General features: G+C 41.0%; 2 protein-coding genes across 3 annotated transcripts; both read left to right on the plus strand.

Annotated features, from left to right (window-relative positions):
• Window positions 1–633: 633 nt before the first annotated feature.
• LOC115772417 (obg-like ATPase 1) lies at window positions 634–8,159 on the plus strand. The gene is made up of 11 exons (XM_030718661.1): window positions 634–774; window positions 1,058–1,155; window positions 1,256–1,399; window positions 1,486–1,613; window positions 2,432–2,607; window positions 2,721–2,801; window positions 2,922–3,019; window positions 3,130–3,270; window positions 6,383–6,479; window positions 6,842–6,964; window positions 7,106–8,159. The coding sequence occupies exons 2-11, from the start codon at window positions 1,058–1,060 to the stop codon at window positions 7,205–7,207; spliced, it is 1,188 nt and encodes a 395-aa protein (XP_030574521.1). The 5' UTR covers window positions 634–774; the 3' UTR covers window positions 7,208–8,159.
• Window positions 8,160–10,455: 2,296 nt separating this feature from the next.
• Window positions 10,456–18,212, plus strand: LOC115772173 (transcription factor Sp3-like). 2 transcript variants are annotated; one of them, XM_030718172.1, is made up of 9 exons: window positions 10,456–10,647; window positions 10,936–11,033; window positions 11,629–11,859; window positions 11,945–12,553; window positions 13,890–14,102; window positions 14,967–15,171; window positions 15,262–15,451; window positions 15,575–15,771; window positions 17,071–18,212. In XM_030718172.1, exons 2-9 carry the CDS (start codon window positions 10,965–10,967, stop codon window positions 17,322–17,324), a joined length of 1,968 nt encoding a protein of 655 aa, XP_030574032.1. In that variant the 5' UTR covers window positions 10,456–10,647; window positions 10,936–10,964; the 3' UTR covers window positions 17,325–18,212. The 2 variants fall into 2 exon arrangements, with proteins under 2 accessions (XP_030574032.1, XP_030574031.1); XM_030718171.1 differs by having other exon boundaries at window positions 10,478–10,607.
• Window positions 18,213–20,457: the final 2,245 nt, after the last annotated feature.

Below are 20,457 nucleotides of genomic sequence, written 5' to 3' on the forward strand. Positions count from 1 at the left end.
GGTCTTACTACCATCTTACAAACCCTTTTCATTCTTGCTGCTATCCTGTCACAAATTGCCCATCTCCACCCACTTCATCCTGTCTGCACTCTCTTCTTCACCCCTCTTGTACACTTGCTTTGGATGGTTGGCCCCAAGTATTTAAACTCATTGACCTTCACTACCTGTGCTCCTTACATATTGACCTTTAAACCTGTCTCTCCCATTCACACATGTATTATATATCACTTCTGCTGACTTTATTTCCTCTTCTCTCCGGTGCATACCTCCACCTCTCCAGGCTCTTCCACACTGCTCCCTAATCTCACCACAGATCACAATGTTGTCTGCGCACATCGTATCCCACGGGGATTTTGCAAAAAACTAGACTCCTTTCTGTGATTTCCCACTGTCTTTTAATAAGATCCAACTCAATCGAAACTAGTTGAGAAGGAAAGTCTTGACCATACTGAAACACTAAAGTACGGAAAGATATGGTTTTGTGCGTGTTGTTGAACGCATCATGCACGCGTCAGAAGACGGACCGCGGAGTGATTTAAAATATCGATACGCCGATTTAGGCGTCGTATGACCTGAAAAGGTATTAAGCACAATTGTAAAGAATGCATTTAAATTAAATGGAGTGAATATATGGCCAAGTTGTCCAATCAGAGAGCCCTCACGTCAAAACACTTCCGCTTTGCTCTCCAGCTTGCCTTTCCAGTGGAGCGGCCGGTGTGAGCACGCATCAGGAGTGGACACCACGTATCCTGCAGGCTGAGAATAGACATTAAGGTAGCAAAAGAGACGTTTTCTCAGCCGTTAGCTTTCGGTGTGTTTGTAAAGAGCGGACACTAGTGATAGGACTGTGTATTCTGGTTTAAATTTGACTATTTGCTAGCTAGGAGTGGTTCCAGTTAGCCACCAGCTAACGTTAGCATGCCGTGTTTGAATGAGCATATGACACCACATGTTTTAGTGGAGCCAGCTGACATACAGTTGGTAAAAAAGAAGCTAGGGTTTTGAAGTATTTTGACACGGGTGTCTTAATCTGACCAGCTTGTTTTAATTCTCGCAGATGCCTCCAAAGAAGACAGAAGCTCCGAAACAACCTCCATTGATTGGACGATTTGGAACATCCCTAAAAATAGGAATAGTGGGATTACCCAATGTTGGGTAGGTACTTACACTTATAAGAGTTTTTTTTTTTTTCTTCTGTAGATGAGTACTGGAAAAAACTGTTAAGGATCATCATTCTCTCCTTGTGGTGTTGCAGGAAATCCACGTTTTTCAATGTGCTGACCAAAAGCCAAGCTGCTGCAGAAAACTTCCCCTTCTGCACAATTGACCCAAATGAGAGCAGAGTACCAGTTCCCGATGAACGCTTTGATTTCCTCTGCCAGTACCACAAACCTGCCAGGTGTGTGTTATGACAGCTGGTTGTAACATGTAAAGACATCTGCATCATCTGATGATCCTCCTCTTCCGGCTGTTTTGTCTCTTCAGTAAGGTTCCTGCTTTCCTGAATGTTGTGGACATTGCTGGTCTGGTGAAGGGAGCTCATTCCGGACAGGGACTCGGAAATGCCTTCCTCTCTCACATCAGTGCCTGTGACGGGATTTTCCACATGACTCGTGAGTTACCATTGCTACACAAACTACTGCAACTGCTGTGTAGTAACAGCTGATTAGAGTGCACAGGTGTCAGGGCATGCTAGAGACATTACTGGCCCATCTTAAGAACTTTTGTGTCCCTGTGGCTTTCACTAGGAACCAGTTCCAACCTGTCACCTTCATCAATACTGGACTGTTCCTTTTCTTTTTTTTTTAAATTTGTCATTACAAAACAGTGGTGTTAAATTCACAGCGGTTGAGCTTTTAAACACCAAAGTCACATGCACGCCTTTTTTAATGGCATGTCTACACTGTGTTTTACCTCAGAGATGATAAAACAGCTGTCAAATTGCCCACTAGTTAAAGGAGACATTTGATGTTTGTTGATGAGTGACTTTTTGATACAGGTCTTCTATGGCCATATTATGCCAACATTAATCTAAAAATGTTGAAAACCCTTTTAACATTTTCAGATTAATGTTGGCATAATATGGCAGTGAGAACGGCAAGAAGGTACCTGGTTTAAACCCTGTGTCTTTATGGTTTCCTTCCACATTCCAAATAATTGGCTATGGGCCAAATTTCTTATTTTCACATCTCGTGTATACCTCTCTTTAGTGCGCATCCTTATCCAAAATTAGTGAGAGTGGATATAAACTTACTGAGCGAATGGAAAATAAATGATCAGACTTGACAGTTAAAACTATATTTAAAGCTGATAAATGATTTCTAAGAGTTTCTGTTTCTGTGCTTCTCCACTGTAAGGATTTGCTCATTTTTTCTTCTTTGAGCTATATTGTTGCATTTTCAACAGTATGCCAATTCCTGTTTGTGTTAAGGTGCATTTGACGATGAGGATATCATCCACGTGGAGGGAAATGTCGACCCGGTGAGGGACATCGAGATAATCCACGAGGAGCTGCGGCTAAAGGATGAAGAAATGATCGACCCAATCATCGACAAACTGGAGAAAACCGCCGTCAGGGGAGGTGACAAGAAACTAAAACCTGAATATGTAAGTAAAGTCTTTTTGTAGCACCATTTGGTGTGCGTCTTGTCATTTTTGTTTTTGTTTTTTTAAATGAAACGGTGTGTGTATGCAACTTAACCTGCACCTTTTTGCTTCAGGATATCATGCTGAAGATAAAAAACTGGGTGGTAGAAGAGAAGAAGCACATCAGATTTTACCATGACTGGAATGACAAAGAGGTATCTGTGTTAATTTTTTACTTTAGCCAAGTGTAACAATTGTGTAATATTTTTATAAAGTATATATTTCTTATTTGCAATGGCTTTTTCATAAGGAATTTGTCCTTTAACTCTCCACAGATTGAGGTTTTGAACAAATACCTGTTTCTGACTTCCAAGCCAATGATCTACCTGGTTAATCTCTCAGAGAAAGATTACATCAGAAAAAAGAACAAGTGGTATGTTTGCTTTCACCCTGTGTTTCTACATGTTGTAAAGATTAATTTCACTCTTATTAGATTTCTTTGCTTATTCGGAATAACTCATCCTGCTTTCCGTTGTTCATCAGGTTGGCAAAAATCAAAGAGTGGGTAGATTCTCATGATCCTGGCTCTATGGTCATTCCCTTAAGTGGAGCTTTGGAGTCTAAACTGTTTGACATGGAGGAGGAGGAGAGGAATAAATACTGCGAGGAACATAAAACACAGAGGTGAGACATAAACATGCTACATCACCATAAGGATATATTTCAGGCATTTATATTTGGTCATTAGTCTTTAAGTTATTGTACTGCTAAACTTAAAGGTGGTTTTCTTGAGGGGTGTGTTATTAAGCATGCTCAACAAAGCCACAACTGTCACAATGGAGGTTATCAACTTTGTTTGTCAATTCAGCTATTTAGTGGGGACTCAAACAAAATTCCATCATGGATACAAATTTTGGTAACCGTTAAGTTACATATGAGTGACATACATTGAGCATGACACGTGAAACAAACACAAATGGAGAATGTAACATCCCAGTCGCAGGGGGATGAAAAATAGGAAATTCTGAAGAGCTGGGATTTACAATAAATCTTTTTTTAAAAATATATAGATGTTGATAATTGCTATATGTGTGATGGTGTTGGTGCAAAGTTTTGTTTAGATTGGCACACCCGTTAAGGAGGAGATGGGGTATATATATATATATATATATATATATATATATATATATATATATATATATATATATATATATATATATATATATATATATATATTAGGGGTGGGACTCAATTAAAAAAATTAATCTAATTAATTAGCTTTGTAATTAATTAATCGAAATTAATCGCACTTTAATCACATTTAAATATTTAACATGATAAATATTTTAAGTTTGGTTGATGAATGAATCAATATACATAAGCTTAAACTTCAAAATTTGGTTTATTTTTCCACCAGTCTACTACACAGACCAACGAAGGGTGGAAGTGTTCCTGTGATAAGCAAACTCCTGAAATTAAAGTTAAGCATCATAACTGGATAGTTTTATTCAACATTAATGTCTCACTTAATATAGTTGGAAATTAATCATTCGCTCAGCTGTATTCCTTGATGTTGAAATGTGTTATTCTTGTTTTAAAGGCTTATTTTGAATTAAAGACTTAAAATTAAACCACAAAAAGGAGCAAAAGTTCGTTCTCTGTTTAACCAGCTGCTTTTACACAGCTGTGCTTCGCACTCACGGTTGTTAGGCGACATGAGCTACGCAGAGGTGAGGGCAGGTGACGCTGATATGAAGGCTAGACGCTCACTTCCGGCCTTTGCGTTCTTCGTGGGCTTCAAAGGACCTGAGCCGGGTCCTTCGAACGATGCGGCTGCTGAATTTTTGACATCGTGCGTCGATATAATCTGTATGCCGGGAACTCGTGCACTGAGAAACGTTCCGGTGCAAAGTGCGATTAAAATGCGTTAAAATTTTTAATTCGTTAATTTCCCCGTAATTATTTAATCGAAATTAACGCGTTAAAGTCCCACCCCTAATATATATACATACATTCGCTACGATCATAGTAATATTACAGTAAAATACATCACAGTTGCTGCAGATAAGACAAGAGAGTAATGCTAAAGAAATTCACGACTCTTGTCAAATAATAGTCATCATACCTTCAACAAGCGAAATGTATTTATTTTAGTACTCTGTGTACTCTCAGTGCTGTCATTTATTTCTAATGTGACAACTGCACATTACAGCTCTGAAACTTTAAACTGATCCATTTGAACATCAACAGTTGCTTAGGGCTTTCTGTGGCTCAGGAGGTCATCTAGTAATTGAAAAGTTGGTGGTTCGATCCATGGCTGCTCCAGTTTGCATGCCAAAGTATCCTTGGGCAAGATGTTGCTCCCAGTGCATTTATTGAGCGTGATTGTGTGTGTGAATGTTAGATAGAAAGCACTTAGACGTAGAAATGCTTTTATGAATGTGTGTGTGTGTGTGTGAACAGGTGAACAAGAAATGCTTTGAGTGCCCATGTAGAGTAGAAAAGTGCTGTATAAGAACAGTTCATTTATCATTTACTTAGTCTAACAAAGAAGGCATGGGAATTAGTTGATGTGTCGACAGTTTGATGCCAGAACAAATAGTTTTACTGTAAATATTTTTGGTGAGAAATGTCCTGCAAATGTAACCATATCAATTTCTAACCTCAGTTATGATAGCTGCAATTCCAGCAGCGTAAGAAAAACATATATGTATTTATTGCGTTGCTCCCTGAATATATGCAAATTCCATTTTGCACTGCTGTAACTTTACATCAGAGCTTCATTCAGCTCAGCAGGTTGCATGTATAAAACAGATTTCTACAGCAGAGAATCTGTATGGCACTTAGAGCAAGGATTGGTGAAAACATGGCACTTTGAGGCGACTATAAAACTGAAACTCTGAGTATAACCTGCTCTGGATCTGGTTATATGTTCAGCAGTTACCATGGTGATCTAGTCAGGCAAAAGAGACACTGACAACTATTAATCTCACTTTGTAGTTACATCATTCTGCTGTGATGAGATGTGGTACAAGTTACTAAAATCACACTCACTGCACTGGCTGCAATCTGAGCACCATCTGCATACAATCACACCTCAATTTCTCTATATGAGGAAACACCTGGAGATGAAGTTCAATTCAATTCAGTTTTATTTATATAGCGCCAAATCACAACAAACAGTCACCTCAAGGCGCTTTGTATTGTGGGTAAAGACCCTACAATGATACAGAGAAAACCCAACAGTCAAAACGACCCCCTATGAGCAGCACTTGGCGACAGTGGAAAGGAAAAACTCCCTTTTAACAGGAAGAAACCTCCAGCAGAACCAGGCTCAGGGAGGGGCAGTCATCTGCCACGACCGGTTGGGCTGAGGGGAGTGGAGAGAGTGGTGACGATGTTGTTAAGAGAGAAGTCTGCATTGCTAAGGCAAAAAAGGAGAAAGTCCAACTGAAGAAACTTAAATAATAGGGTCAGAGGAAGCCAGAAAACAGGCAGCTTTCCAAAACGTTCATAAGCGTTAGTAAATGAGGGCCATTGTGTTCAAAGATTACAATAACAGATCAACAGTGAGAACGTGTTATCGCTATTATTGTAGGGTCTTTATCTTACAATATAAAGTGCCTTGAGGTGACTGTTGTGATTTGGCACTATATAAATAAAATTCAATTGAATTGAATCACTGTTAAAATATCTCAAATGACTTCATTGTCTTCATTATTAATGCTCCTTTTTAAAATATCTGTTACTTGGAACTGCTCCATCATGGCCAGTCATTTTTTGTCTGTGTTTCTAGTGTTTTGACCAAAATAATAAAGACTGGCTATGCAGCGCTGCAGCTGGAGTACTTCTTCACAGCGGGACCAGATGAGGTGCGAGCGTGGACCATCAGAGTGAGTGTTCTGACATTTGTCAAAGTAACAGTTGTTATTGGTGTTTCTGACAACCAGCTTTACTTTTCTTACTTTTCACAGTAGAATGTTAGAAATACAGACCTCACATGTAAAACTGAGTGATGCAAACATCTAACTTAACCTCCTGAGACCTTATGTCCTCTGTAGTGGACACAAAAAAGTTAAATTGAAAGGTGTTTTTAAATCAGCTGGTACTGGTAAAAAAAAGAAAAAGAAAAAAGTCAGTTTTCATGTTGTGCATAGATTGTTATCTTTGTATAAATTCTTAAATGTGACAAGTGTTTAAAACAATAATAAATACATAAATTAAAAACATGCTCTGTTGTGTTGTGGTCCCACAGAAAGGTACCAAAGCTCCTCAAGCTGCTGGAAAGATCCACACTGACTTTGAGAAAGGCTTCATCATGGCTGAGGTGATGAAGTTCACAGACTTCAAAGAAGAGGGCACTGAAAGTGCAGTCAAGGTGCGTGATTTTTAACATATTTTTCCAGCCTATTTTTGAGCTGCTGCACTGCTGAATTTCCATCCATAACGGTTGATATTCTCGGATATTCTTGCGTACAATTAAAAATTTTCCCCCATCTTTTTTGACTCTTTCTCTCAGGCTGCTGGGAAGTACCGGCAACAGGGCAGGAACTACATCGTGGAGGACGGGGACATTATCTTTTTCAAATTCAACACACCCAATGCACCCAAAAAGAAATAAGACCACATAATCGGGGGGTGGGGGGTAAAATCTCAGAATACAGTTTAGTCTAGTCCCAAAGAGCAGCACTGACTGTTGGTTTTCATACTTTTTTGATTCTAAAAAAGTGACGTATTCACACGTTCAAATCCGTTTTTGGTAACGATGCTTTCCAAGTGTTTTTTAACATGCTACAGACCTTGTTTTGATGCTGTTTCTAGGTTATTTTTGATCATTTAGTTAATAAATGCTCAGTTTCTGTTTTTTTTTTTTTTTTAATAATTAAGTATTTTATTCCTCTGGGCAACTTTTCTTTTCTGTCATGACTGCAGCTGTCACATTTTAACAAGCCTCTTATTTGGTGCTTTATTAATGCCAGGTGTGCTGAATTAATAAACCAGCTGTTCAATCATAAAAATGCTCATAAGAGTACGACGCAACAATCTGCTGCAAGGAAATTCGTTTTTGATGTCATCCCTTAAAATTTAAAAAGAATGGCACAGTTATATTAAACTAAAAAAAAAAAAAAAGTGCTAAAATATGTTGTGTCCAAAAGCTGATCATCAGTTATTCTATTAAGGGAGAACAAAAGCCATCACTCAGTGTTTAATTGGGGGTGGGGCTGAAATGTATTCTGCTGATAACAGGGGGGATATTGTTATTTTAGAAAGAAGAAAGCAGGTCTCTGTGACAGCGCATCATCAGATTCCTGAACAGAAAGCTGCTTTTATTGATTTACAGACTTCACCCTGCATAACGGGAAACTGCATCATTGTGGATCATTTGGACTGTACAGCTTCAAATCTCATCGTGTTTCACCTCGTCTCACTGCCTGCACAGTATGTTCATTTTCATAAACATGCTGCCACGCTGTGAACTAAAATGGAAATCTTTCTAACCTATGGGAACCATTATGGAATAAATGTCACCCTCATCAATATGCACGTGTCAATAAAAGGTGATAAATCTGTTACCGCTTTGTGTGTTTCTAATTTTCTTTCATATCAGAACACATTGGAGGATGAAGTATTTTTCAGGTTTACAGTGCAGTGCAAAAGTCCTGAGTCACTCATCATTTCTTCATATTTTATTTGGAAAATGGGTGCAGCGATTTATTGAAACATGCAAACATGCATTGAAATAGGGTGTATAAGGCAAAAATGGAGTTTGTATAATTCTAATGAGGTTGAAAGTCAATATTTGGTTTATTCTTCAGCACAGCCTGAACTCTTAGATGAGCGTGGGATCATACTGAAAAATTAAGCAGTTGCCAATCAGACACTTTCCAGATTGCAATGCATGGTGGATCAAAATCTAACCACGATTTTTTTGCATTTATAATTCCATCAATTTTGAAAGGATCTCCAACAACACAAGCTGAAATGCAGCCCCAAACCATGACAGAGCCTTGCTGTGTTTTAACAGATGGCTATAGACAGTGTTGCACCGTTCTCGTGACACCTCTGTATATTTTGACAATTTGAACCAAAAATGTCAAATTTGGATTTATCACTCCAAAAGACCTGTTGACAGTGATTTTTGTTACAGTTCTTATGTAATTTGGCATACCTCAGCCTCTTCTCCCTCTGTCCCTTCCTTAAAAATAGTTTCTTAATAGTCACCATTTTCACTGAGACAGTTTCTGATGAGGCTTCAGTGAACAGTAGATGATGAACTGAAGGACCAGATGCATCTCTCAGGTCCTGTGCCAGGTATTTGTTGGATTATTTTTCTAATTTCTTAAGGACATGAGATAGTGTTCAACTGCTGTAGATGGTTTTCTAGGCCTGCTGCTTCTTTTGTCCTCCACTTGTCCAGTTTCCTCAAAATTTTTAAGGACACACTGCATACCATGCTGGGGTATGCCAGGGTTTCAGCTAACAGCTCTTTGGGAATCACCTAGTTTGTGCAAAAATGCTATTTTATGCCTGTCAAACCGTTTTTCAGATTTAAAGAATGACATGTTTTTGTGACAGGCTGCTAGTAACAAAGTGCCTAAAGATACAATTTAAAATTGGTTCTTTGCTAAGTTGTCTTTTATGTGTTAACACAGCACTGGTTAGGTTCCTTTTTAATGTTTTTTTTATGCTTGAAAGCCAGTATTAAGTGGCTTAACAAACACACAAAAAAATTGACTGGTCTGAAAATGAATGAAAAAGCAGCAAGTGTCCAAAGAAAAGCTTTGAAAGACCTTCAGAAATCCTGGAGAATCATTGCTTAACACCACTTTAACAAAATGAAAATAAAGTCTGACTCCTTGGAAGCAAAATATAAAGAAATGAGGGGTAGACTTTTGCACATTAGTGTGTTGTAGTAGCACAGCAATTGTGGACTTTTACACTGTTTATTAATTATTCATAGTGGTCATAAATGTAACAATTCTGTACTTTAAATTATGCCTCATGAGATTTTAATATTGTAATTATTGTTTTCCGGTACATAGTCAGAATGTTAAGATACTTTAAACGGATTTTGACAAAAAAAAAAAAAAAGCGTCATACTGGGCTTCGTACATTAAGTGATGTAATCATGTGGCAGTTAAATTCAAAGATGTTATAAAAATGTTTTTTTAAACCTATTTTCAGATGTAAATGAGCTTTCATTGTGGACCAAAGCTAGAAAATAATTTCAAAGTTTAAAAGTTTAAAAATGTTTTTGTTGTATACTTCTTCTTTATAAACTCAAAGGACTAACAGAACTACGGCAGATATCGAAACATCTTTTTGTTTAAATCGCGATTTAAATGAAATAAATCGCCCCTCATGCTTGGTAGCAGTGCCTTCTTTAACCGTGTATCATTTGGGATGTGAAATTAACTATTATAACGAGCCGGTTCTCAGTGTAAAGCTGTAATAACGCGTGAAGCAGCCTGGTTGTAATTACGGAGGTAAACTGGCGTTTGCAGTGAACACAAGTAGTTAAAACTTAAAAACCCTCTCGTCGCAAACTACTGCAGCTTTAGCGCGAAAACAAATAAAATGAGTCATAGCGATGCGAAAAAATTAGAATAGATAACTTTATTTTACTTTAAAGAATGAACCGGAGTGTCTCCATATTAAAACGATCACTTGTTTAAATTTGAGCAACTGCATTCCTTCTCGTCTCCTTCAACAAACAGGAAACACTCGTCCTACAAAAAAAATGTTTGGCACCCTATTTTAGCCAGTGACGTTCCACCACAACCACCTCTCAGCCAATCGCCGTAGAGAAGAAGGGCGGGATGTCCTGTAATGTGATGCAAATTCGACGGTCAAGCTTGTTAGTCCCACCTTTTTGTGTTTCCCGCACCGTCAATCAAAATAGAAAAAAAAATCGACCCGAATTCGCCGATCAACACTGGCCCGCCTTTGATAAAATAATCATGTTCGGAGTTTAGTTGATCCAATAATCCCCCGGGTTACTACCACTCACGCTATGACTGGTACGTAAACGTTCAGCGCATCGAAGCGTGCAGCTAATCGGTGAGTTTGTGAGCGCTGGAGCCGAGCGAGCTGCGTCTTTTTATCTTTAGCTCTGCTGCTAACGAGCTAGATATGGTTAGCTGACTGAGCTAGCTGGCTAGCCACGGAGTTGACAAAGTAAACAGTCGAGCTCGGCCCCCGAATTTCTTCAGAACCTCCGCTGCAAAGTTGAATTTCGCAGTCGGCTCCTTTTGGGACCGGAGAGTGGGGATGCTTTGCGGGCTTTTCTGGCAGGCAGGAGTTGAAGATTACAGAGTTTTGCTGAGTTTCCCCCTCTCTCCCTGCTAGCACCAGAGCAGCCTCTGAAACAAGGAGAAATGGCGTCCGCGGACGTGGACAGCAGTCAAAACGAGTTTCTGCAACCCGGCGGCGCCGCGGAAACACAGGTATCCGACATTTTCTAGCTCGTCTTTCTTGCTCGCTTTCGATTTCTTGGTTATGTTTTTTTGGGAGCATGAAGTTCACAGGTTTAAACATTTTGATGGCATGGGGGAGAAAGCCGTACACTTCCTGTGTTCCCCTCAATAACGGCCACCCACTTTACCCCTGTAAAACCCGCCCATAGTGGGTAGGACACTGAAGTCAGTCACTTGGGTCGGCTCGCTGGAAGATAGCCGGTGTACCTTGGGCTCGGAGGATGCAGGGGTGGGATAATGTAGCAGGGATAGCGTCCATAATCAAAACAGTAGCTTGCAGTTGTGTTGTAATGGCCACCCATCCCCCCACACCCTGCTCCCGACTGTATGAGAGCCTGCTATCCTCACTGTGTGTGTGCTGGTGGTTGCAGCTTACTTGTGACTTTAAATTCTGCATGATCTTCTGCTCCATTTTTTTTCTTTAATGTATCTGCACAGTTTGAATCCAGATCTGCTTGGTAGACAATAGGCAGACTGTGATCTAATCTGAAACTGAGAGGAGTCACTGTCTCCCTGTTGAAGTGTGATCTGTCCCTGTTAATGTGAGTTTTGATTGTACTCCCAGACTACAGATATGTCAGCCATTCAGCTGACGGGCTCAGATCGATGGGAGGTGTTGACTCCTGTCTCGTCTGGGAAGGAAGATCAGGGAGTCGTTCACATTCCAAACTCGGGGATTATCACATCCAATGGGCAGTATGTGCTTCCTATTGGGAGTATTCCCAGCCAGCCCATATATGTTACAGCATCTGGGGGTGAGGCTGCAGCAAATGGAGTGCCGGGCATTCAGTATCAGGTAATAAAGAAACACACATAAACAGGAGCAGTTCTGCTCAGGTGATGAGCATGCTCAAAACTGTCCCTCCTCCCTTGTCTTCCAGGTCATCCCTCAAATCCAAAATGCAGATGGGACAATTGCAGGATTCCCCACACAGGGTTTGGATGATGGTACGGGGCACATTCAGCTACTCCAAGATGGAAGCCAGGGAAGCATTGGAATCAGCTGTGCTACAACAGCATCCACAGATCTCTTGACACAGGCAGGGCAGGTTCAGTCGATCCAAGGCGTTTCGTTAGCGGGAGGTTCGGCGTACACAGGTACTGTGCCTGTGGGGCTTCCTGGCAACATAACATTTGTCCCAATAAACAGTGTGGATCTGGAGTCGTTGGGGCTGACCGGAGCTCACACGGTCCCCATCGCAACAGGGGTCACACCTGAAGGCCAGTTGATTATGAGCAGCCACGCTCTGGAGAGCCAGAGCCAGGACACTGGAGCCAAACAGTCACTGGTCACTGTGAATGACCCGAGCACCAACCAAGAGCTCTACGTGCCAACGACCACAACCACTTCCTCTTCCAACTCCGCCCAACTTCCCGAGACCATTGACGGCACTGGAGTTCTCACCCAGGCGACTGCCGTGTCTGCAGGCGTGTCTGATCCCTCGTCCTCAGAAAACTTCAACTCCCACAACCACCTGCATCAAATCCAGGTCAGCGTGTGACTTCAGCAGCATGTCAAGTGAATGTGTGTCAAGCCTGATGGGCCCAAAACAAATCTGATTAGAATTAAAATTATAAGACAGCAGTTTATCAAAATTAAGCAATCTGAGAAGGAAAAGTGAGTCTTTTGTCTGCAGTAAGGCTATAAGTGGGGCCAAAGGGGGCTGGGATACTGTCATTCCTGAAGGCTGGCACTAGATGTCTCATTTGTTGCTAGAGTTGATAGATTTCCAAAACTTTAGTTAATTGAAAAGGTACTGCAGAAAATGCCTAATAATAATAATTGGGGTACATTAAACACACCTTGGATACAGTATTGCCACTGGCAACTAAATTATTCAAGAGCCACCCAGCCCTGGTGATCAGGGGTTAAACAGACTTTAAATGATTCTTCTAATCACCCATAATTTAAAAAGTCTGAGGTGCTGCTTTAAGGTGTACATTTAAAATTTAGAAGTTTGTCTTGATGCTTGTTGAAGCTTTCACTCTGATATGTATTACAGAGTTTATTTTGGCCTTGCCCAATTGGTTGACGTGGCTCCTGAGGAACCACACCAAGTGGACCGAAAACAAGTTGACCATAAAAAATATGCACCTGAGGATTGAAATGTCATAAAAATGCCTTTAGCTGGCTGAAATTATTGCATTGCACAATGTCAGTATTTTAGCACACCACGTTGTCATAACTATTGCCATTAACTAAAGCATTTACAAAACTGTTACACACATAGTCTGAATAATTCACATCCCACTACAACACAAGTGCATTTACAGAAATATTGTGGCCTAAAATGATATTTGGAGCTTTGACTCTGTGCGCATGTACGCATACTTAAGTGTCAGGATCACAGTTTTCCTATTCTTCCCGCTGAAGAATAGGGGCCTCTCATTCTGTTGCAGATATCCACTTTCTTTTCTCTGAAAAGAACCAGTTTTTTTTTTTTTTTTTTTTTTTTTTTTGGTTTGTCAAATCATAAAAATGTAGTTTGGGGTTCTTTCTTCTGTTATAGATTAAATCAAACTGCTACAGTTCATCTTTTTTCACAGAAGTCTTGTCATTTTTTTTTTTTAGATATTTGATAGTAGATGTGATTGGCAAGGAGGCATCTGCATGATACAAAGCAAAAGGATCTAAATGTGCACTGTCAGTACTAGGGTTGGTTAGTTTGGATTTGTTTTTTTTTCTTCTTCCATAGGAAGTGACATCATTGCACTTGCCTGATAACCACAAATAAATTTGGGCCCTTACAGAAAGCTCTAACTTACAGTTTATTTCAGCTGTAGAAACTCTCACATTAAAAAAAAAAGTGTAATTTATTTCTGCAGGTGTCATCCTCCAATGCCACCACTATCTCACAGCCCATCCTGCAGCTGTCTGGGGACAGTCAGGCCCAGGTAGCCCAGGTGGCTCAGGGTCAGGACCTGACAGCAGCAGCAGGTCAGACCCTACAGAGTGTGCAGCTGGTCAACCCAGGGACCTTCCTCATCCAGGCTCAAACTGTCACTGCTACCGGACAGATCCAGTGGCAGACGTTCCAGGTAAGTTCAAGTTCTGTTTTTGGACGCTAGAAAAACGTTTAGTTTCGCTCCACATAAGCGCATTGTTTCTATAACAGCTCCGCCTCTTTGCGCTTGCGCAGACAGACTGCACGTAAAAACAACTACCTCCTGCTGTTGTGTTATCAGTGTTTTTGTTGGAAAACTGGGAGCTGCGTGAGCATAATGTTGTAATGCTTTGTATTCACAAGCATTCTCCTAAATACGTTTCTACTGCAGTTCTACTTTTAGTCGCTAACCAGGGATTAAAGTATAAAAAATATTTTTACGGGGAAGGGGTCCTTCCGGTACCGAACGATCGCTAGTGCTAATACCGGCGCTCGCGATCCGTTCTGGGAGCTACAGCTGAAGTAGAGAAAAAAAATAACAGCTGAAATTCTCAGCTCAGCGAGCACAACGCACAAACACGGTGGAGACGTGGAAAAACATGTCAGCGATGACCCACTTAGTGTTAAATGGAATCCGTCGCAGCGACGGAGAACTTTTTAGAATCTGAGGTTTGTTTTTTCTAACGCCTGATCCACACTTCAGTCCAGTAGGTGGCGGTAATGCAGCTCTAAGCTGGTTTGACAAGCCCCATTAAACCCAAAAGAAGAAGACGACGTCGACGGTGAACTTTAACGCTGCTAATGCTGGTAAAACGCTCCGGAGACACCTGAGTACCGCAGAGTTTGAATGAAGCATCGAAGCAACAAATTTGCTTTGAGGATTTTTTTTTTTTTTTTAAATAATCGAATTATTCGAGTTACTCGAGGAATCGTTGCAGCCCTAGTTCAAAGAGATGCTTTTCTCTTTCAGAGGAGTTAACTGTGCCACCAAATTCCAAATATCTGTTTTCATTCTTAGGTTCAGGGTGTACAGTCACTCCAAGGACTCCAATTGCCCCAGGGCCAGGGCCAGGCCCAACAGTTGACCTTAGCCCCAGTCCAGACCCTTCCCCTGGGCCAGACAGGCCAGGTCAGCCTGCCCAACCTCCAAACAGTCACAGTTAACTCTGTAACACAAACTGGAGTCCAGTACTCACAGGGAGAGGATGCAAGCAGTCCAGCAGGTACTGCCACACACATTATTCTTTATTAATTTAGTTAATTCCTGACAGATTCCTAAATCTTCCTTTTGCTGCCTTTCTTTCTCCGCTCAGGTATCCAAATAAAGGAAGAGCCAGACTCTGAAGAGTGGCAGCTGAGCGGGGATTCTACGCTGAATCCCAGTGACCTGAACAACCTGCGGGTTCAGATGGGAGAGGAAGACATGGAGACGCCAAGCGGGGAGGGCAAGAGGCTCCGCAGAGTCGCCTGCACCTGCCCCAACTGCAAAGAGTCTGGAGGAAGGTGGGCCTCTGAAAACACACGCACACTGCACAGATAACATTGTTTTATTATTCATCTGCTTCTGCTGGTCCCTGGAAATTTTTTAACCTTCTGCTCACTACACCTTCTCCCTTGTTTTCACAGGGGTTCGGGCATGGGGAAGAAGAAGCAGCACATCTGCCACATCGTCGGCTGCGGGAAGGTTTATGGGAAGACGTCCCACCTCCGAGCTCACCTGCGCTGGCACAGCGGCGAGAGACCCTTTGTCTGCAACTGGATGTTCTGTGGGAAGAGGTTCACCAGGAGTGACGAGCTGCAGAGACACAGGAGGACGCATACAGGTGAGATCTGTCAACACTGTTTTTGAATAAATGAATTAATCAATATAACACTTTTTATGACAGGAGTGCATACGGGAGCTTAATGGAAGAATGACTAAGAAACAGAGTTGTACATGTAACCTTTTGCAATTGGATGTTGCTGTCACAGTGTTACAGATCCAAAATGTTTTCATGTCTGCTGCTGCTGTCCAGAGCTTTGTTTTCAGTCACACAATGTTCAGCAAAGAGGTGTGAAACATGAAGAACAAAAGTGAGAAATTGACATTTCACAGCAGATCATTGACAATATTAGTTTTATTGTATTTGTTGATGAAAGGATGATTGAAATGGACTTAATATGATAATAGAAAATTGAAATTGAAAATTGATAATATCAACTGAATGCTTTGTGTTTCTTAGCTTAAACTGTTGTTGCTAAATAATTTTAACAAAGCTGCTGTTCCTGTGATAGACCCTTTGGACACTTATTTATTCTCTAAATCAGTGGGGGAGAGAGCCAGAGTTTTAATTTCAGTGGTTACCAAGACAGAAAAACTACACACATAGAAGCACCAGTCAGATCTTAGTTAAATATTTCAGTTTTTTTTCTTTAAAACATTTAAAAAGCTTTTTTCCTTGGCAGCTTCTTGTTTTTATTGTACAAAGTTAGACAACACTACGGCTTTTTTAACAGTTAATTCCAGAGTGCCGACAGGATTTATATCTGGCTCCTCCCTCCATAGATCTGGACAAATGTCATACTAATTCTCGTAATGGATACAGTAAGCCAAGAAAAAAAAACAAAACAAACTGGTACACTTACCTAAATTGCTATTTGTACTACTATATCACTAAGTCGAAATGTTGTAAAACCTGTACTGTGTGCATGTGTTGCTTCATATGTTCCCCATTTGGCTGTTGATTGGTTCTTTGGGACCAAGAGAAACAAAACGATCTGGTCCCAGCAGCATTTGTAGAGGAAAATCAGGCACTGAGCATCATCTCATTAACGGCGTCCTGATTGTCAGAGATTGGTGGCAGCATCACGCTGTGGGGATCTTTTTCTTTCTTTTAAAACAAGAGTTATCTCAGTACCTTTTATATTGTGAGGTAAAAGCCCTAAAATGTTATGACTACATTATTCTGATGCTGAGTGAAGTGAATGATTGGACTCTAGAAACAAGTTTTTGCTTGGTCAGTGTTGCAGTATGGTGTGAGTGCCATAATAAAATGTGGAGAACTTGTCCAAATGCTCTAATTTAATGTTAGTTAAGGGCAAAATGCGAATCGTCACTGATGTGTGCTTGTTGCACCCTGCAGGAGAGAAGAAGTTCGTGTGCTCAGAGTGCTCCAAGAGGTTCATGAGGAGCGACCACCTGGCCAAGCACATAAAGACTCACCAGAATAAAAAAGGCGGTGTGCCCCCCTCCACGTCTCCGCCCACCACCGACGCCGTCATCACCACAGACGGAACCACGCTCATCCTCCAGACCACCACCGCGCACGACCTTGTAGCCAATCAGGAGATCCCCTTGCAGCTGGTCACAGTGGCGCCCAGTGAGGTCATTGAATGAGAGTGGATGGCAGGGTCGATGTGGTGAGGTGGCTTCTTGAGAACTAGCCTATCAAAGGGACCTCTTGGGGCCCCCCCCCCCTTTTTTTTGTTTGTTTTTTTTGTTTTTTACATATGAATATATACCTAAATGTATATGACAAATATATATATTTTAAGTAAGAGTTATCTTGACTTTATGTTTGTTTTTTGCAGTCTTTTTATAGGCGGGCAAAAAGAAATAACATTAAAATGTGTTTGCTATGTATACATGCTCTCTCTCACATCCACACACACACATTAACACTCAAAACACAACATGAATACTCAACACAATGAAATGCCTTATTTTGTATTATACTCTTGTATAAAATGCTGGAGGTGCATGTGTATTTTTTTTGTTTTTGTTTCTTTTTTAAAAAAAAAAAGCTTTGCAGATGATGTAACTGTAACAGAGATAAATGTGTGTGAAATCAGAGGGAGGAAAAGGAAGCAGTAGAAATTCTGTGAGTTCTGACAAATCCGGGCGCTCTGTTTGAAGCAGCGCGGCGTCCACACTGCCACCTAAACAACTGATTTTAAAGTAGTTTTAATGTTTTTTGGAAAGGCGCCGATTCGCTTTCTTGCCGAGAGTAAAATCTAGCACCTAAAAAGCTCATCGCTTTGCCTCTTGTATGTTTGAATCTGGTACCAACACCCCTGCTGTCTTTATGCTAAGGGTAACCAGCTGCTCACAGGGCCTTGACGCTTGGCATACAGACTTTAGTAAGACGGCAAATCAGCTTATTTTCTTAACCCAATCAGGGCAGCGGTGCTGATGTCACGCTGCTCCATGCAGAGCACAGGTGCAGCTGCTGGGTCAGAGTAGGATGACAGTGCCACCATTAACTGGTCTGAAGTTCATGTTTTTGCCTCATGGAGGGTGGGGGTGGGTGGGGAGGGATGGGGAACAGATGCAAGCAACTTTTTTTCAGCATCTGTCCTCATGAGCACGCCGTCCGCTGTGCTTGTCCACGTTAAGAGAAACACCACGTCGGTTTCTTTTTCGCATATTTCTTTTTAATTCTCATTACGTTTCAGTTTTCCACGTCTCCCTCTGCTGGTCTGGGTGTCGTCTACATTGAAGCCACACAATGACAGGTGATCATAGATTTTAAAGCATGGAGTGGTTACCTCTGTCCTCCTGTGGGGTTCTGGGTTATTGTTCATTGGTTGCGGGAGAATTCTGCACACCAGTGTTGCCATGTGAAGAAAACGGATACAGCAAATCGAGCCTTTGAGGGCGTTTCTACTTTATTTTTTTCTGTCATCACATTCCAGTTCTACGCCACATGATGTGGGATTTGTTTTGCAATAACCTCTCCGTTGGTAATTCTGGCCAGATGTCACTCAAGTTAAAAGGAAAACAATCATGCCATTGTTTGTGTGTTTTTTGTTTTTATTTTATTTTAATTGATGTAATCCCTTTCCTTTGTTTGTCTTCATCTTTGTAGCATTCATTTATGTGTATATTATCTTATTTTCACATTGTTGATAGAAGCCATTACTTAGTTAACTGAATTTGTTGTATCAAAACCTTATTTTAAGTGATTTTTTTTTTTTTTTTTAAGAATTGGTGTAAAAATTGAATGTTACCTTTTTGTAAAACCTTTTTTCAAATGGATCACAATAAAAGTCTGAAACCTTCCAGTAACAGGTTTTGTGTGTCGAGGGCAGAATCAGGTTGCCCTACACGAAGAGGGCTACAAGTTGTGTTGAGAAGTGTGTGCATCCTGTGTGTATGTATGAAAATCAACAGCTGGCAGATGTAAAATGACAATAAACAAAGGAGAAAGGGAGATGTGCAGCATGAACCGCTGTTCCACAAAAACGAGATCTGTGATATTAAAAAGGCATTGTGGTGGCAGATCCAGATGTTGCTATCAGGATCTGTTTTTAGGAGAGAAACTCAAAGCTGTGCATGATGTGACAATCACAGCATGCCACATGTGCAAGAGCAGTGGTTTCCTGATTGTATGTGCAAATGTTATGCTGTTAGTATCCATGTTTAAGACGTCTAATTTTACTTCAGTTCTAGCTGTGCCATAACCACAGTCAGTGTAAACCTTAATCAGCAACCCTTTGATTTTTGGTGTGATTTGAAATCACAGGCTGATCCAACTTGCATCATGATGTGGTTCAGTGGTGTTTATGGTCCACGGTTCCAGTACACATTCCTGATGGTGTCCTGGGGGATCTCCTCCCTGACCTGGCCAACGTATCAGTGAGCTTCTGGACAGTCTGTGGTGCTATTTTGGCAGCATTGACTGCATGGATACATAATGTTCCAGAGGTTCTTCTGTATTTAGGTGTGGGGAAGCTGTGTGCAGATCAATGACATCAGTCCTTTGTCATCCAGGAAATATCTACCCACACTTAGCCATTGTCCTGCCACACTCTTTCACACCTGTCATGTGTTCAAAGTGAACCTGCTCTTAAAAAGAACAGAGCTGCAGTGGTGGACCTGGTCTGAAACATGCACAAGTAGCCCTACTACTTTTGCATGTTTCTCCTATTCCTCCACTGCACAAAGGAGCAGCTAGTAGTCCTGCTGCAGGGTTACTGCTGTTCTATGACTCTGTCCAGCTCTCCTGCTATCTTACACACTCTTGCGACTGTGCTGGGAGACAGCAAACCTTTCAACATCATGTATGGGATGTGCCATCCTGGAGGAGCTGGGACTACCTGTGCAGCCTGAATGCAGGTACTGTCTCATGCTACCAGCAGTGACAAGAAAAACTAGGAGAAAAAAAAATCAGTCAGGAGGGATAAGTTGAGAGCAATGATCTGTGACCACCACCTGCAAAACCATTCCCTTTTTGAGGGTTGTCTTGCTGCCACTCCAGTGCACCTATTTTCACTTGAATTTGCACCCGAGTGAAATGGTTTCACAGTGGTTTCTGCTGCCTAACTGAACAGAATGAGTTCCCTGTAGTTTAAATGACTCTGTTATTCTCTTAACGATCAAACGTTCCCTTCATATTTTTTTTGAGCAGTGTACTTCAGTGTCCTTATTTGCTTTCTAACTAACTTGCTCAACAAAGTTAGTAAATATTTTAAGCATAATATTGTTTAAGTAAGCACCTGTAAACAAAAATGAAATGGTGACAATACAC

Source organism: Archocentrus centrarchus, chromosome 22 (genome assembly GCF_007364275.1).
Source record: "Archocentrus centrarchus isolate MPI-CPG fArcCen1 chromosome 22, fArcCen1, whole genome shotgun sequence".
In the NCBI taxonomy this organism is placed as follows: Eukaryota; Metazoa; Chordata; class Actinopteri; order Cichliformes; family Cichlidae; genus Archocentrus; species Archocentrus centrarchus.

Coding starts and splice junctions, on each gene's coding strand:
- LOC115772417 (XM_030718661.1), top strand. CDS start 1,058: ATGCCTCCAAAGAAGACAGAAGCTCCGAAACAACCTCCATTGATTGGA. Junction 1,156..1,255: donor GTGGGATTACCCAATGTTGG/GTAGGTACTTAC, acceptor GTGGTGTTGCAG/GAAATCCACGTTTTTCAATG. Junction 2,802..2,921: donor ATGACTGGAATGACAAAGAG/GTATCTGTGTTA, acceptor AACTCTCCACAG/ATTGAGGTTTTGAACAAATA.
- LOC115772173 (XM_030718171.1), top strand. Junction 11,034..11,628: donor GCGGCGCCGCGGAAACACAG/GTATCCGACATT, acceptor TTGTACTCCCAG/ACTACAGATATGTCAGCCAT. Junction 12,554..13,889: donor ACCACCTGCATCAAATCCAG/GTCAGCGTGTGA, acceptor TTATTTCTGCAG/GTGTCATCCTCCAATGCCAC.